This window comes from Hippichthys cyanospilos, chromosome 3 (assembly GCF_059441005.1).
Source record: "Hippichthys cyanospilos isolate Australia breed blue-spotted pipefish chromosome 3, RoL_Hcya_1.0, whole genome shotgun sequence".
Taxonomy (NCBI): Eukaryota; Metazoa; Chordata; class Actinopteri; order Syngnathiformes; family Syngnathidae; genus Hippichthys; species Hippichthys cyanospilos.
The window spans coordinates 19,148,199-19,165,639 of NC_142371.1; the positions used below are offsets into that span (position 1 = coordinate 19,148,199).

At 40.8% G+C, this 17,441-nt stretch overlaps 1 protein-coding gene across 1 annotated transcript in view; it reads right to left on the reverse strand.

Moving 5' to 3' along the window:
- The window catches only part of myh14 (myosin, heavy chain 14, non-muscle), a 37,282-nt gene that overhangs the window by 10,316 nt on the left and 9,525 nt on the right, over positions 1 to 17,441 (reverse strand). Inside the window, exons 4-29 of the mRNA XM_088411500.1 lie at positions 16,646 to 16,802; positions 15,276 to 15,303; positions 14,025 to 14,136; positions 11,752 to 11,844; positions 11,614 to 11,677; positions 10,303 to 10,401; positions 9,897 to 10,040; positions 9,603 to 9,817; positions 9,368 to 9,520; positions 8,232 to 8,405; positions 7,971 to 8,144; positions 7,778 to 7,892; positions 7,479 to 7,547; positions 5,916 to 6,124; positions 4,727 to 4,848; positions 4,566 to 4,635; positions 4,319 to 4,479; positions 3,576 to 3,684; positions 2,927 to 3,058; positions 2,661 to 2,867; positions 2,449 to 2,586; positions 2,249 to 2,372; positions 1,403 to 1,574; positions 1,103 to 1,315; positions 868 to 1,012; positions 55 to 261 (exon numbers count right to left, since the gene is read on the reverse strand). Coding sequence (XP_088267626.1) covers positions 55 to 261; positions 868 to 1,012; positions 1,103 to 1,315; positions 1,403 to 1,574; positions 2,249 to 2,372; positions 2,449 to 2,586; positions 2,661 to 2,867; positions 2,927 to 3,058; positions 3,576 to 3,684; positions 4,319 to 4,479; positions 4,566 to 4,635; positions 4,727 to 4,848; positions 5,916 to 6,124; positions 7,479 to 7,547; positions 7,778 to 7,892; positions 7,971 to 8,144; positions 8,232 to 8,405; positions 9,368 to 9,520; positions 9,603 to 9,817; positions 9,897 to 10,040; positions 10,303 to 10,401; positions 11,614 to 11,677; positions 11,752 to 11,844; positions 14,025 to 14,136; positions 15,276 to 15,303; positions 16,646 to 16,802 — 3,606 coding nt within the window. The remainder of the gene's footprint in view (positions 1 to 54; positions 262 to 867; positions 1,013 to 1,102; positions 1,316 to 1,402; positions 1,575 to 2,248; positions 2,373 to 2,448; positions 2,587 to 2,660; positions 2,868 to 2,926; positions 3,059 to 3,575; positions 3,685 to 4,318; positions 4,480 to 4,565; positions 4,636 to 4,726; positions 4,849 to 5,915; positions 6,125 to 7,478; positions 7,548 to 7,777; positions 7,893 to 7,970; positions 8,145 to 8,231; positions 8,406 to 9,367; positions 9,521 to 9,602; positions 9,818 to 9,896; positions 10,041 to 10,302; positions 10,402 to 11,613; positions 11,678 to 11,751; positions 11,845 to 14,024; positions 14,137 to 15,275; positions 15,304 to 16,645; positions 16,803 to 17,441) is intronic.

Below are 17,441 nucleotides of genomic sequence, written 5' to 3' on the forward strand. Positions count from 1 at the left end.
TTTGCTGCGTTCATGGGTTGAAATGTTCTCCATGAAAAAGTCAACGTTGCCCACCTGGAGCTTGTGCATTCTCTCTTCTCTTTCCTCCTTCTCTTGCTCGGCCTGGGTGAGGCGCATGGTGAGCTCCTGCAGCTGACTTTCGGCCCTCTTGCGTCCGCGGTCGCTCTCTGTGCGGCTGGCTTGCAAGCTCTTCAGCTCCGCGGTCAAACTCTGCTTTTCTTCCTCTAGCACCAGCTTGGTCTTCTCCAGCGACTGACGCGCCTGAACCACAGCATGGCGTGTGAAAGGTTATAACATCTGTGCTAAATACTTAGCGTTAGCCTGTTATTAATTTCCAAAAAGGCAGAATAATTCTTTTTTTTTTAATTGCAGTATTAATGGACGGCAATTGAAATTATTTGCACATTTTCGCAATGTATATCATCTTCCAAGGCTTGGAACCTGCCAACAAGTTTAATTGTATTAACTGCATATTTACATTTAAATTCATATAAATAAATTTATTCTCATTCATGAAATCCTTGGCTGTGCATGCCATCACTCACTGAAGTGTCGTGACATCATGGCCAGTTCAAAAAAAAAAAAAAAAAAGGTCTGCATGTTTGCATGTTCTCCCCATGCCTGCATGGGTTTTCCTCCCAAATTTAAAAAAAACATGCATGGAAGTTGTATTGGACATTCTAAAGTGTCCTTAGGAGTGGATTGTTGTTTGTCTTTGTGTGCCCTGTGATTGGCCGGCCTAGAGACTTGTCTTCCTGTTTTCGTTCTCTTGAAATGATCTTAAACTATTACATGTGTTGCACAACGGTTTGGTGAAGAAAACAGGCGCTAAGGAACATTTATTAAAGTGTATTTTGTTCTTCTGACCCTCTTGCTGTTGTCCAGCTGCTCCTGAAGATTGTCGATGGCGGCGCTGTGCTTGACTCGCAGCTCTGACAGCTGGGCCTCGTGGCGGCGCGTCTCATCTTCAACGCAGCGCTGGAGGTCGTTTAACTCCACCTCCCGACGAGATCTGCGCGCAGGAGAGATGAGAGCTAGCTTCAGTAAGCTCATATTTGATGACGGCCACGCTTTTTGATGAACATCCAAATATCGGTCCTACCTGAGCTCCTGCTGGGCGGCGGTGGTGTCGAGGGTGTCCTCCAGCTCGGTCCTCAGAGCCTCCAGCTCCTCCCCGAGATCTCGTCTCTGCTTCTCCGCCCGCTCTCTCATGCCGCGCTCGTTCTCCACTTCCTCCTTCAGCTCGGACACCTGCGACATGGCCTCCCTCAGCGACCTCTGAGCCTCTGAGCGGCGTGCGCTTTCCTCTTCCAACCTTTTTTCCACAGGAAGTTGTTAAGTGACTGAGAATCTACTATGGTGTTTTGTTTCGTTATTGCTATGTTTCAAGTTGCTTTCGCACCGGCTTTGCAGGGAGGTTATTTCTTTTTCCTTCTGGGTCAGACTGCCCTTCAGTTCGCCGGAGATGAGGCCTAGGTCAGAAAGCTGCTCTTGCGCCTCTATTGCCTCTGTCTCCATCCTCCGCTTCCACTTTTCTTGCTCCAAGCGCACCTGCTCCTCACGCTTTAGGCGATCTGGACCACACGCACAGCAAGTGCCATAATAATAAGCGATGAGTATTTCCAAACATCGAGAATTTTTGGTTCTGTGTTTGTATACGTGGAGGTGTAACATCATTACCGAAAGATCAAACAAGAAGAATGCAGATATAAAATGTATGATGGTGGACACCCGCCATACACCCACTTTCAAGCCATTGACAATACAAAGTCAAAATCTAGTCGATACTATAAACAACACACATATTAAACACACAGCTAGCATACTAGAAATTGATATTTAGGTATAGTCAAATATATAGAAATTTATAAAGGTGTGAATAGCTAGCTAGAAATACTGAGATAAATGGAAAAGTAGCGAGAAAGTTATGGTTAAACAAATAGGCGATAGTAATATAACTACACAGAGATAGATATGAATCAGAAATAGATAGAGATAGATATTGGATATTTATATCAATAGAGTAATACATAAAAAGATACAGATGCATATAGCTAGTCATTTAGCTAGGTAACAGTCTAGCTAGCTAGCTAGATGTTATAAGACTAGCTAGCTAGATGCATGCTAGCCAGGCAGACAATTGGATAAATGATTAGCTAGACAGATAGATAAAAATGATAAATAATATAAAATAATAAAGTCAGTACACAATAAAAATGTCCAAATTCCAACATTGTTCTAGTTTCACCTTCTAGGTCAGCGATGACAGCCTCCTGTTTGTTCTTGAGTTTGTTGAGACTTTTGCTCTTCTCCTCCTCCTCGGTGAGTTGGTCGGTCACCTCGCTCAGGCGTTCCTCCAGCTGCTTCTTCTCCTGCTCGAAAGCACACCATTGACAGCACGAAGAAAAGTATTTGGACAGACAAGGCAGCTTTTTGCACGACGCCAACCTTGTTGAGGCGATCTCGTTGCTCCACTGCACTCAGAAGGTCATTCTCCAAACTTTTGACTTTGGTCTCTAGGGAGACCTTCTCCAGTAAAAGGCGCTGTCGGGCACTTTCTTCTTCTTCTAGTTGATCCTCCAGGTCCTAGAAGGAGAAAGTTCCAATTGATTTGTTTGATTGTGGCAACTCCACCCACAATAAGCGGTCAACTTGCGCACCTGAATATTCTGCTGCATTTTCTTCTTCTCGTTGCTCATCTGCACATTCCTCTCCTCCTCCTCCTCCAAGCGGCTCTCCAGCTCGGTGAGCACGTCTTCCAGCTCCTGCTTGCGACTGGCCAGCCTGGAGCGCATCTCCTCGGCCTCCGCAAACAGCTCCGCCTCGGCCTGCAGCTGGTCGGCCAGCACTGCCTTCTCCTCCATCAGCTAACGGATACGCAAGAGTGGTTGGCTGTGATCAAAGGAGCGACTTGAGGTTTACTCACCTGATTGTGTTTCTTATCCAGGTCGGTAAAGTCCAGCTCCATGCGGACGAGTCGCTCCTTGGCTTTGACCAGCTCGGCTTCCCTGACCTGGATTTCCTCATCCTGCCGGGTCACCTGCAGCAGTGGCTTCACCTGGCGAGTACACGGCAATGTCAGGTAAACCTTTTTGAATTTCAACAGGATTTCTGCAGGTATTTTAAAGTTTAATTTTGATGATTTTGAATGCCATGAGAGCAAGATTACACTTCGGATTAAGAGCAAATTAATTGGAACATGTAGCAACTTGTTAAAGTTATAGTAAATTCTATGCAAAGCATTGTATTGATTTTTTGCATTGTAAGAAGATTACTCTTTTCAATTTAAGAGCAAATGAACTGGAACATGAAGCAGGTTGTTGCTAAATTGTGTTATAGTGAATGCAAACCATCATATTATTCTAGTTAATGCGAATGAGCATTGTCTTTAGGGATGAACCAAAAATAAAACAAGAGCTATCTTCTGGAGTTGAATGAAATGCTCCTAGTTTCAAAGTTCATTGAATGCAAAGCACTCCAAAAATGCTTTGCACTGGGTATACCATTAAAAAAAAATAGAGAACCAAAGCGCTAGACCACACAAGTAAACAAAAAAAAAAGGAAAAAAAGGGCACCTTTGTGAAAAGCCGCCACCACTGCCAGTTCTTGAGTAAGAGATAAGCATGACAGTTCCTCTGCATCACCCTCAGAGCGCTCAGCTGCTGCTGTTTCTTCGTGAAAGCTCTGAGAGGAGAGCAAAACACCACATCAAACTTTATTGATGAATCTGTAACCAATGAGTTATGAAATGAAACCACAACTATTTTAATAATCAAGTAAATGTTTTGCGGCTGACATGACAGAAAACCAACCCCAGGAAAAATGATACATTCCAAAAATATATTAAAAAAATGTTCAGAAACAATACTACAGGCTCAGGAGTTATGGCCCATTCTGGCCCATGGGCCGTGTATTCGACATCCATACTTTAAGCAATGCACTTAACTAGAAAGTAAAAAAAAAAAAAGTGCTGTTTTGGATTAAAATAACAAAAGTAATAAAATGTATGAATGTATTTGATTGTAGAGAAACAAAAGTACAACCGAAACATTGACTCTCCTTTGCACATTCTTGCAGATGACTGGCAATGTGAATGAACCGACATTTCCAGTTTCTAATTAGCCCGCCCGTGTGCCCCATTATTCACGCCATTCGTCGCATTCCGAAAGCCGCTCGCCAAATTCCTTTCAAGGATGTTCGCCTTCCCACATCACTGATAAGTAAGGACTGTCCAGAAATTCAGATTTCTGCGGTGCTTGAGCCAAATTCATCCGTCTTATGAAAATCCCCTTTTTTTTTTTTTGCTACTTTCCCTTACTTGCGCGCGAGGTAGCCTCTGGCGGCGCTTTGGAAGCGTATGATGGTGTCTGTGATTTTTAAGTCTCGCTCCTCCTCCAGGTGAGCCAGCACGCCGGCCCGGAAGAAGACTTTGCTTTGGCCCACCCGGTACAGGTTTGGATCCAGCTCCAAAGCTTTGATCTGAACGAGGACGGAAGGAAAATTCAAATCGGCAATTGTCCACCTTGAAGGCCTGGGCTCCAGACGCGCGGGCCTTCGGGACTCACCATTAGTTCTGACGCTTGTTTTCCATCCATGAAGGTGCGAGGAATAGCATTGGGAGTCAGAATCTCGTATCTGCGGGACACATTTCAGTTTCGGTTAAGCGGGCGTGAGCCGCTTGTGGCCGATATACAAATAGGAGGCCGGCTAATATGAGCGCGCTCACCTCTGTCTGAATTCCTGGAAGGGGATGCGGTTAGGGAAGCCTTGTCGGCAGATGCGGATTCCCTCCAGGACCCCGTTGCACCTTAGCTGGTCCAAAACCAAGTGGGGCGCCAGCTTCCCGGCCTGCGGACAACGTGACCGCGAGAACAGAAAACACGTTGATAAACGTTTTCGGTGTGCGTTTGCTTAAAGGAGCTTTTCTTCAATTATTATTTTAACTCAATACTTTTTAGTACTTTGTAATGGCAGTTTTAAGGATGAGAAATTCGAATTTGAGACTTTTCTAAAATCATTCAATAAACTTGGTCTAAGGAAGATTTTCCCACTTATTTAGCGTCGTGATTTTTATTATTATATCATACTAAATTCTGCTGTTTTGATTTATGCAATTCAAAAGACATTTATTTCTTTACAGAGTCAAGCCATTCAATCCTATGTATTAGAGTACAAATTGTATTATTTTCTTCAAATGTTAGGGTAAAAGGTCACAAAATAGTTTTCCATATAAATGAATAGCTGAAGTACAAAGTGAACGTTGAAAACTTTTAAAAGATCCATAAAAATAGGTCTTTGGGATTAATTAAGTTAAGCATTGTAACATTTTCATTTGTGTATGCTTTGCAAATTACATAACCAAATTCAGTGAATTAAATCATTCACTGCTAGGCCATTTAAAATGTATTTTTGTCTAATATAGCTGTCAATGGCAAAAAAAAAAAAAAGTTCACTTTTTATTCGCTGGCAGCCCAGTAAAAAATCATTTTTGACATATGAATCACAATGACAAAGTTGTTGTTAAAAATTATTAATTAAATGTTGTTATAGTATAGCATAACTTAAATAACTATGCATTTTTTCTCATTTCTAAAATTTAAGAATGCATCGTGATTATATAATTTTCATAAATGTATGACTAAAAAGGACAAACTTCTGTTGGTTTTTGGCAAATTTTCATGAAATGTTACTATGACAAAAGCCAGTCATTTTTAGACTTTCATCAATGTATGAATTATGATTACTAAATTCTGTGATCATGACAAAATATCTGAAACTGCAAAATTCATGCAGGGATCGCAATTAAATTCCGTTTTTTTTTAGCACTGATATAAATGTACATTTCGATAAAATGATCATATTTTTATCAATGCATGCGTCATAATGACAATGAAAATGTTTGTGCGGCGTCTCACCCTCTTCTCGTGGTTGGGAATGATGCAGCGCAAGAAGTTGGGGTTGGTGTTCCTCAGGGTGGCCATCAGCTTGCTGAGGGACTCTTTATACAGCTGGCCCACCGTCCTGAACATCCCCTTCTTGGTCTTGAGTCCCGATGCGCCAAATGCCACTGGCCCGCTGTTCTCACCTGACGACGACACCTGGTCCAGCCCGATGATGCGGTCCACTGGACAGGAAGTGAAAAGTGAAGACATTTTCAACACTAGTGATAAGCTAAATTGCTACCAAAAGCTGTGACTGAAAATATATATATATATATATATATATATATATATATATATATATATATATATATATATATATATATATATATATATATTTTTTTTTTTTTTGGTTATACCTGAAATGTGCAAAGTTACCACAAGAGGTCACCAAAGCTCTGTCTAAATAGGAAAGTAGTGCAGCAAATGGCATCAAGGATGTTTGTTGGAAGTGATTTTACATCAAGTTTAGCCTGGGTTGTAACAGGGAGCCTTTGCCACACGTCCACTTCTTCCAAGTTTACGAACTGCGAGAAAAGTCTGTTTTTTTTTTAACAATGGTGTGCCGGTGACAAATTGTGCGTAGTACATGTGAGTAAACCAATATTTTGCATCTCTCAAGCTCATCCAGAATCTTCATTGGTTAGTATTAACTCCAACTTGACGAGTTCATGATCTGAAATATTGTTTTAGCATCTGCTATGATGAACATGCAGCTACCTCCACAGTTCACACACATCACTAGGAAACTGCAGGTGAGCTGCTTCACTAAAACCATACATCTTACAAGCACATCTACTAAAAGCAGCACTAATACAAAAAAAAAAGACCACAGTGAACCTCCAGGCCTGCTCAATTGTAAATTATTACCTCATTTACTGCCAGCCTCGTAAAATATGGACCATTGACTTTTGTGGTCGATGTCAGTGAAAAAGTTTACTAATTCATTTCAAGCTCAGTTAAAATGGATTTGGCGTCTATAGATGGCAGTGAATGAGATAAGCGACTGCCGCTTTGACGAGCGGCTGAGGATTTCAACATGTTTATGTCTCTAAGGATGAATCAATCAGAAATAAGTTGATGATCCGTTATTCATTAATTACTACATCGCTAATCATGAAAAAAGGTACATTTAGGGTCAAGTATGTGCCCCTCAGCATTAAACTGGGGTTCACTGTATTGACGCATGAAGGGCAGACGGAAATAAGACAATCTGCACCTCTAGTAATAAAATAAAAATGGTGAATTTAGGGCCTCGATCGCAGATTTTCTCCACGTGAGTCAAAAATGCGCCCCAAGAATTATACGGGTTTGCTGTATTGACGTAAAAAGGGCAAACAGAAACAAGACAATCTGCATCTCTAAGGGTACATTTTGGGTCTCTTATTGTGGATTATCTGGAGGTGGGTTAAAAATCCACGCTCAGCAATAAATGGGGGTTCACTGCATTGACATAACACGGGCAGACGGAAACAAGAAAATCTGGGTAGAGCGAGGGGGTTCATGCAGGACACGCTCGGTTGGGGAGGAGGAACCTACTGTCGGAGCCATTTGCCTGCAGTGTGGTGTAGGAATCAAAGAAGTAGACACGAGGTAGAGTTTGAATATCTGAGGTGGGATGTGCAGGAAAGCAATGAGGAAGACAAGAGAAGGGGGGGTCCAAAACGGAGATCAGGAAAAGATTAACACAGCAGAGAACGAGAAGGAAGAGACGGATGAAAGAATGATGCGTGATTAGAAAAAAAAAAAAGAGAAAATATTCAGTTAGTTGAACTTTGTTGCTTATATTTGAGGAGAAAGGGCGTCAACGATATTATCGTTCATTAAGGCATTCTCACCTTCCTTCCACAACTCGGAGACAAAATGGTCGGACGACTGGTGGAGGAGAGACGCCACGTTGTCGTTCAGGGGGTCCATGTTCTTTACCAACCACTCGTTGGCTTTGTAGTCAACCTGAAAGCACGGAAACAAAAAATCTAAGCCGTGATCCTGTCCCATGCGCGCTTTCCTCTTTTTGAAATTGACGAGCACCTTGCCAGCGTAGTGGAGAATGGAAAAGTCGGCCTCGCCGCGAGGCTGCTTGGCTTTGAAGAATTTGGGATGGCCACCTTGCTGGATGGTCAGCTTATCCACTAAGGTCTGGTCTGTAGCTCGGGGGAACCAGCACTCTTCGTCCAACAGGGCCAAAACGCCAGGCGGCTGGGCCTAGCCGTGACAAGTACACAAAATACACTTAACTGGAGAAATACTTCATATGTCCAACATGCTATTGATTTACAACGGTGACTATACCGGTCTTTCAATGAGATCGATGCACGGCTGTAAGTCCAGACCAAAATCGATGAAGTTCCACTCGATCCCTTCTCGCTGGTACTCCTCCTGCTCCAGGACGAACATGGTGTGGTTGAAGAGCTGCTGCAGCTTCTCGTTGGTGTAGTTGATGCACAACTGCTCGAAGGAGTTAAGCTGCGAGACGGGACGGGACAAGCGACAGGGAAGAGTCAATTGTATTCGTTACCTTTGTACAAAATTCATGTCAAAAAAACTGCAAACAAACACATGGTCTGAAACACATGAAGAGGTCAACAAATTTAAGTTATTACCTGACTGAGTTGAAAAAAGGAAAAAAAAAATCCACTGAGCCATGCTGCTATCATAAAATGCATTTTTGCTGATATTTTTGTATAGCTTCAATTAATTAATTGGTTGTACATTACTTCAAACTGTTTCCCTCTGGTTGGGCTCATAAAAGCAGGACAAAAAGACTTGAGATTTTCTCAATAATTAGCATAGCATTTTCTGTATAATTAAGTTTTGAATAGCACTGATAATAAGAATTGCACTCATTGGAAATACGATTTTTATTCTATACTATTTATTGTTCATATTTATCTAAAATGCATCCTTCGGAGCACTGCTCACAATGTCATCGTATACCTGCTGTAAAATACCAATAAAAGCATTCGATGATAAAATTGCTTTTGTATTCTCGCAATTCGGTTTTTGATCAAACTTCCTGGAAATGCTTTACAAAAATCGAGATTCCATTGTATACCAAATCAAATTTCCCTATTGAAATGACAATAATTCATTGCAGCAAGCTAAAATGTCATGTTGACGTATCCTCATTTGTGTCCAAAATTATGTCTATTTCATCTTAGCTAGGAGCAAAATGAATCGCATCCCACCAAAACACATGACACAACATTGGAAAGGCCTGATGTCCTCTACTGAGGACACAAAGAGTAGAGTAGCTCCAAGTCAAAGCACATGACCTTTTAGGTGTTATTTTAGCTGTTAATGAAGTGCATGACTTAATTTTCCAATAGAAATGCAGCTTTGATGTCCACACAACCAAGTCGAATGTTAGAAAAAAAATGGGTCAGTTCAACTTTTAAAATCGTGAATCGATCTTCATAAAAACACACCTGGAAGATCTCGAATCCGGCGATGTCCAGGATCCCGATGAAGGACGCTCCCTGTCTCTGCCTGCGGTCTAGCGCTCTGTTGATTCTGTGTACGAGCCACCTGAACAGGCGCTCGTATGTTGCCTTGGCTAGGGCCTCTACGGCAAAGTCAGCCTGAGGAAAAATTCACAAAGACTCAACTCAAGATTCAACCTTAACTATTTGATGGTAGAACGACGGTAGAAGACGTCATCACCTGCTCTTTTGTTTGGGCCTTCTGCACGTACTCCCGACCCACTTTGATCCTCGGCGTGAGGATGGCCCGGGTAAACTCCAGCACGTTGATGCCCAGCAGGTGGCACAGTTTCTGCGCCGCAGTGTTGTCGGGCATGGACGCCTGATCGTGGTTCTTCTCCTTTGTGAAGGTGATATTTCCAAACTGGAGCACGGCGGAGATCACCTTCAGCATGGCTGAGGAAGGTGAAGGCAAGGTTTCGGGCCAGGTCGCTCAGAGCATCCAAAGAAATGATTTGTCTTAGGTTCGACTTACACATCAGCTCCTCTGGGCTGAAGCCCATGATGGCCATGGAGTCCATCGTCTGAGTGAAGATCTCGGCATCGCTCTGACCAGGAACGGTTATGGTACCCCCGGTGAGAAAGCGGTACTCGTCGGCAGTTCCTAAGAGCAGGTCCGCTACGGACGAAAATCAGAAATCAGATAAGAAGTGTCACCATTGGTGAATGAAGAAGCACTATTGATGCTTTCTATAATTGTGACGTGGGCATGGTTTGGAAAGGTGGATTATGTTTGATGAATCTGAATGCCAAAGTACCATATAAATACACAAATACAAGACATCTTCTCTGTTGTGTTTAACCTATTCCGCGCCAACCATCTCGAGACCATTTTTTTATCCTACCACACGAAAAAAACGAGTTGATAATTTCATCCTCACATTTTGTAGCCTCAGAAGCTCCATGCAACATCTGGTAAAAGATATGGAATGTCCGCTCATCTTTGGCCTGACGGGTGGCCCGGGACTTTTCCAGGAGGTCTTGGGTTTATATGAGTCAAGGATGTTCACACGCTGATATCATGTCAGCAGGGCAGGAAAAAGGAAGAAGCGATGACAATAGCCTCTTTTACATGAAAAGAGGCCACAGAAACAGTCGCTTGAGTTGTGTGTCAAATCACTTTTTCCTTTTGAAATACCTGTATGCCATTCATATTTTACTGTACTTGTGCATGATAATAAAGGCTATCTATCTATATATGTATCTATGGTATGTGTGTGTGTGTGTGTGTATATATATATATATATATATATATATATATATATATATATATATATATATATATATATATATATATATATATATATATATATATATATATATATATATATATATATATATATATATATATATATATATATATATATATATATATATATATATATATATATATATATATATCTATGGTATCTATATCTATGGTATCTATGGTATTATCTACGCCGTAGATCCTCATAATCTATGCTATCTGTCTATCTATGGTTATCTATAGCTACAGTATCAATGCTATTATCTATGCTGTAGATCCTATTATATCTATCCATCTATCTAAAAGGCTAGCTAGCTATCTAACTAGCTAGCTAGGTTTTTAGCTCATTAGATATCTATTTATCTAGCTATGTTATCTATATATACAGTATCTATGGTATTATCTATGCTGTAGATCCTACGTATCTATGGTATTTATCCATCTATCTAAAAGGCTAGCTAGCTATCTAAATAGCTAGCTAGGTTTTTAGCTAATTAGAAATTTATTTATCTATGGTATCTATATCTACGGTATCTATGGTATTATCTATGCCGTAGATCCTACGGTATCTATGGTATTTATCCATCTATCTAAAAGGCTAGCTAGCTATCTAAATAGCTAGCTAGGTTTTTAGCTAATTGGATATCTATCTATCTATCTATCTATCTATCTATCTATCTATCTATCTATCTATCTATCTATCTATCTATCTATCTATCTATCTATCTATCTATCTATCTTTCTACCTACCTACCTACCTAGGGTTAGGGTTGTCGATGGAATCTATCGACTACGGAATCTATCTAAAGCTAGCTAGCTATGAAAATAGCTAGCTAGGTTTTTAGCTAATTAGATATCTTTCTATCCATTTATCCATCCAACCATCCATCCAATCATCCACACAAAAACGGTGACCAAGTCTCTCCATGTGTGAAAAGGATACAGGTCTCAATGTTGGCACCAACAATGTAACCCGCCACATCAAAATTAATGCGGATGAATTTACCCTGAGGAAAGAAATTGTCTCAAAAACGGATGGTATGTGTCAGAATTAAAAAAAAAAAAAAAAAAAAGACCTTACAAATCTTGAAGAATTGTCATTCTTAGTAGTTTTTGCATTGCCGAAGGCCTCCAGTATGGGGTTGGCTTGCAGCAGCTGTCTCTCCAGCTCACCCTAGAACCACACGCACAAATCAAATTAACTTCACCCACAGTACAACTGTGCTTTTTTTTTTTCTTACAGTAATATTTTTGCTGTGGTAACAATGGATCTAAAGATCTAAAAATATCTAAGAGTCATCTTTCAAGTGCAGTGGTACAAAAGGACGGCTCAAAATAGCAAGCACGCGCACACAACTCACTCACTCACACACATAACAATGGTTCTCAAGACTTGTCAGAACAATGGGCTTTCATGAGGCAATGAGTTGTAGGGCAAACGGGGGCAGCCTCAGCTCATTTTGGCTCGCTCCAACCTGCGGCGATGCTTTACTGTCGCCGCTTTGCAGTGACGGTGCGGCGGCAAGTAACCCAGCAAAGACAATCGGCTCAAGCGGCCACGGAAGGAAGCTTATCAAGGAAACATCGGCCACGCGGGTGTGTTTGCCCTCTTCTTGGTCAAACACTAAAATCCACACGTGCCAACAGCAACACTTTTTTTTTTCATCCCAAACGTGAACGGCCAAGCTTATTGTTCTTACCTCCGCCAAGGAGATTATGATTTCATCACACGTTCTTTTGTTAATACCAAAGGGTTGAAATTGAGTCATGTGGGCTGACATGAGGGCCGATGATGAGGCCATTGAATGTAAAGATTTTTTTTTTTGCTTATTTCTCAGTGACTCGTGTGAAATCATATTGCTCCAATTCAGCCACGTCGGTTTTTAGCATACATTCACGCTCGTTTTACATTCATCCTGAAAAACTCACAAGCACCGTCAAATGCGTTATGAGTGAGGCAATAATGTGCACTAGTTGACTCAAGTACAAATCAGAAGTTTGGAAACACCCTCTTATATTTTCTCAACCAGTCCTGACTTAACAAATCATACTATAATTTTCCATTGGTAATGTTTTGTAATACATGAAAATAAATTATGGGAACGTGTTGACCATAATTTCATGAAAAACTATCTTTTAATTAGGCATTCTGAATGTTTCAAAACCAGAGCTTGACGGATTGCGGATGTCTATCCACCGCTAGGGCTACCGTAAGTAACATTATAAAAGTTAGAAAGCAGGCTGCATCATAGATATTCAAATGGATTCTGTGATGTCACTTCTCCAAAATTAAGATGAGAGATTTAGAATTGTTTTTGCCCAGATAGCAACTTTGTACATGTTGATATTTTCTTAACCAGCTTAACTCATTCACGACAAAAACAAATCTATAGATACCTGGTATTTAATTCTAGACTCCTGATTGGGAGTAATGATGCTTTGTGACCTAAAATGTGTTTGTGCTACACAGTCATTCAATACAATATTCTGTCGGCCTTGAAAGATGCGTCGAAATGCTCCAAATCAGCTGGCACTCTCTGTGACGACTTTTCAGATAAGGCTTGGCACCGAAAGAGCTACTAACTTAAATTTTCTTGACCTTGAATGAAATTTGAAGGTGTTTCCAAACTTTTAACGGCTCCCCATTTAAAACAAATTTCCCTTACTTACCTTTTAATCAGCAGCTAATGACATTTGGACAATCATATGTATAGCGCACCAATCCTAAAGACAGTAACATCCCATCATAATTCCCCCCTCCCCCCCTGCAAAGTTTGTGCATACTCACATATTGCATAATCTGAGGAATTGTGCAGAAAAGTGGAGTGATGGGGGTGGGGCGGGTGAACACGTGGATGGGATAAAAGAATGGGACAAAAAAGACATTAGAAATTAAATGAAAATGAAAAGCAAAAGTATTAATTGTTACATGCAAACACGACAGGAATGAGTCAATTGTTTCTTAGTCGACTATTGGCAGCTGGTTAGAAGAAGGTTGAAAAAAAAGGCCAGGACAGAGGGGGGAGGAGTCAACTCACCTTGTTGACCAAAGTGGTGCCCCTGGTTAGGGAACGAGAACCATCCATCTGGGCATGCAGCCAGGGGAAAGAAGAGGAAAAAGAAGAGCGAGGAAAGAAGACGTAGGCAAAAAAAAAAAAGTCAAGGTGGAGTCTCACCGCGAGAAAACGTCACTTTCGAATTGTGACAGAGGGCAAGCGAGAATGCCGGGGTGAATTATGTGCTCATATTTCAAAGAGAGAAAAGAAATGCAGTGGTAAGCATTATCGCGTAGCGTAGCATGAGAGGGCAATATTTTTCACGGAAACTGAAGCGGCGCACAAGACCGCATCGTACCTGCAAAGCGTCTTTGCTCCTGGGAGTGGTACCCTTGTGAGAGGAAGCTACATGAGCCAGATACTGAATGACTTTCTTGGTGTTTTCTGTTTTGCCTGCGCCCGACTCGCCCCTGAAACACAATATCCCAAAAATAAGAATTCATAATTAATCGACGATTGCAGAACCTTCAAAGGTTTGCATGAAAAAAAACCCACCAGTTTAGCACAATGAGTGATTCTGAACCCAAATCGTACAAATGTGAGCTAATCGCTACTTCATGCTAGCCGCTACTTTAGCATGTTGCTCTCATGTCATTTGGCCATGATAATTTAGCTTGTGGCATCTTTCGGCTAGCTACAACTCTCGGCAGCAAAGTACCATCATTTCCCAAATATAGGACGCACCTGTGTATAGGACGCACCCACAATTTTAGGGTCAAATTCTGGTATATTCTATGTTACCGTGTATGGGATCAACAACAGATTGGCAACAATGTAAATACTATAGCAAAACAATAAATCCCATCTTGGTCAATTCTTCATTTTTTCTTGTGTTAGCACTTCTTTTTCCTTTATTCCGCAACACTGCTAGAGTTATTTTTTCCTTAAATACCCGAAGTTGCACCATCTGTGTTCCACCAAGTTTGATTGTGTGTGTATATACCAAAAAAAAACAACAAAACCCACAATTAATAAAGTAAAATGGAATACTTTTCCATGTTCTCTAACAGGTGCACTTTGAATTTAATTAAACTGAGACATCATACATTTTCACATGATCCTCTGTCTTAGTAATATTCATGTGTGAACAAGGACTGACTCGGACGTTGGTTAAATCTGCTAACTTCTTTTGTTGAGAATAACAATGTGGGGAAAAAAAACAAAACATTTATGTTACCGTTTATAGAATGCACCCAAACTACAAATATTCTATCTTCTGTATGCATCTATGCTGCTCACATATAGTGACAGGCAGAAAAATTAAATGCTCCTGTGTTGTTTTCACATTCCTAGCTTTGTCTAAAACAGTCTCGTAGGTCAGTTATTTGTAAGTAAACTGATTTTTTCCCCAGTATATCCACTTTTTCTGACATTCTATTGTTTAGTGATACAAAACATGATTAGCTCAATAAAAGTTGTGGAGACAAGAGGACAAACGATTGACTTGTAAACGGACAAGCACACCAAGACTGACAATACTACCAGACACGGACACACACTTGAGAGTTCCCTCAAGGCAAAACAAATTCAACAGCAATGTGCTACTCACGTGCACAGGATTGACTGATCCTCTCGGTCTATGGAAAGACAAAAAAAAAAAAAAAAAAGTTTAGATTGCCATCACAATGATCTTCAAACCACATAAAATCAAAAGTGGCATTTTTTATTAGATTCATAGCATTTCAACAGATTATGTAAAGGTGCCACAGTAAATCAAAGTCATCTGAGGACTGCGTGGCTAATCGACGCCTCCTCTTGCCTTCACACCTCATGAATGATAGGCGATAGGTGGGAGTGATTCATCAAGGCCAATTCTAGTGACGTTAACTTCCCTAACGATGCCTTCCTTCTACCCTCTGCATACCTAATTAGAGCCACAAAAGAAGTCCCGGGCCCACTTTCTACTCCTGGCAGCCTTCGGACGGACATTTTTTTGGAGCCAGGCAGCTGGTAAGCGAACATTTCTCATGGGTTTCAGCGTGGAAGAATTCATACTGGTCCTACTGGTTGTGTTGCCGCGGCAACATGCCTGCAACCAACCCTGAGGGTGGTGCCTAACACAGACTGTGGCAAAAATATGTATTGCTCAAGCCACCTGCTTGAAATGCTCTCTTACCTTCCAAATGAAAAATACATTGTTACGGTGCTTGAATTTCGAACATGCCCTTTATTGGAGTGTTTATTTTTTGGATGACTTTGCATTATAAAGCGAGCCTTCAATGATTGGCAAATGTAAATAAACCAAAGTCATAATTGTGGCACTTTCTGGTGTGTGCAACTTGGCACAGTATGCTACAGCGTGCAGACAAACAAAAACAAGTAAATTCAACTACTGTGACTCAATAAGCTGCACTAATGCATTAGTTTTTTTTCTGAGCATAAAGAATATATGCTTATCTGATTTTCATCCTATTATCAGTCTACATGTGTGAACACCTTTACTTTAAGCGTTATAATGCCATGACGCAGATGCTATTTATTAGCACGCCTGTGGCTTTTTACATTATGTGTTAGCATTAAGACAAAATGGATTAAGTCAAAGCTACTGTTTGTGTTGTTTTAAATACACAGTTTAGTTTGACAATAGTGATATAGTCACGAAATTTCGGCGCCATTTAATAATTTGTTTTGTGTAGTTATTGATAATCTAAGTGTGAATTGATAGTCTAAATGGAGCTGATGCTGGTTCTCGATTTGAATAAAAATCATTGCCACTCCTCATCGCTTTCCTCTCATGTAATTGATATCCACTTTTGATAACAGCGACAAAAGGTTACCACACCTTGGGATAGCGGCCACCGAGCGGCTACGCGACCGACCAAAGATCACACGAGCGCATTCCAGTCGAGCCCAGCTGATAGCGGATGCTCGCGGATTGCTCGGCTGTCGAAGAGGTCAAAGATAGCAGCGCTTAAGTACCTTGCAGCATGCTCCGATAGGCCGCCTCGGATATAGCGTAAATGTGCGGCGGCATTTCGTGACGCTTTTTGCCCCGGTACATCTCCACGATGGACTCGGTGTAGATGGGCAGGTTCTTGTACGGGTTCACTACCACGCAGAAGAGCCCGGAATATGTCTGGGGAGGGAGAAAAAAAAAAGAATAACAGTCAGGTCTGTGGACAGGCATTTGCCTTTAAGAGGCGGGGTTTAAATAAATAGAGGTTGAAATGAAAGAAAAATGCTTGTGTCTTATTTATATGCTGACGGTGACCATTGGATGGCAGTGTTTCCACACTTACAACACAGCTATTACCTACATCAATTCTAACATACAAATGGAAGTCAATCTTTTATATGGCAGTGCCTATATTTAAATAGAAGTAGCACACAATATTCTGTTGGCCTTGAAAGGTGAGTTAAAATGCTAAATATGCTGGCCCCCTAGAGGTTTCCCTTTCCAATTAAGTTTGGCACTGAAAGAGTTAATGAAACTGAAATAAAAGTTCTAATCTATTTATTAATCAGTTTTTATTATCAGAAAGAATGATTATTAATGGATTTATATATAAAATTGGGCTTTTAATTCATGAATGTTCACTAGTTTTAAAAAATACAGTAAAAACGTTTAAATACGTCTTTGGGATTGAATGATTGCAGTGTCTGATGTTTTCAGACCGCTCTTTATCTAAATGATAAAAAATGTATAGCTGTGAATGTATGTCTGGACTCCGTAAAGACGTATTATTACGTCTTTGGGGTTGAATGAGTTGCTAAA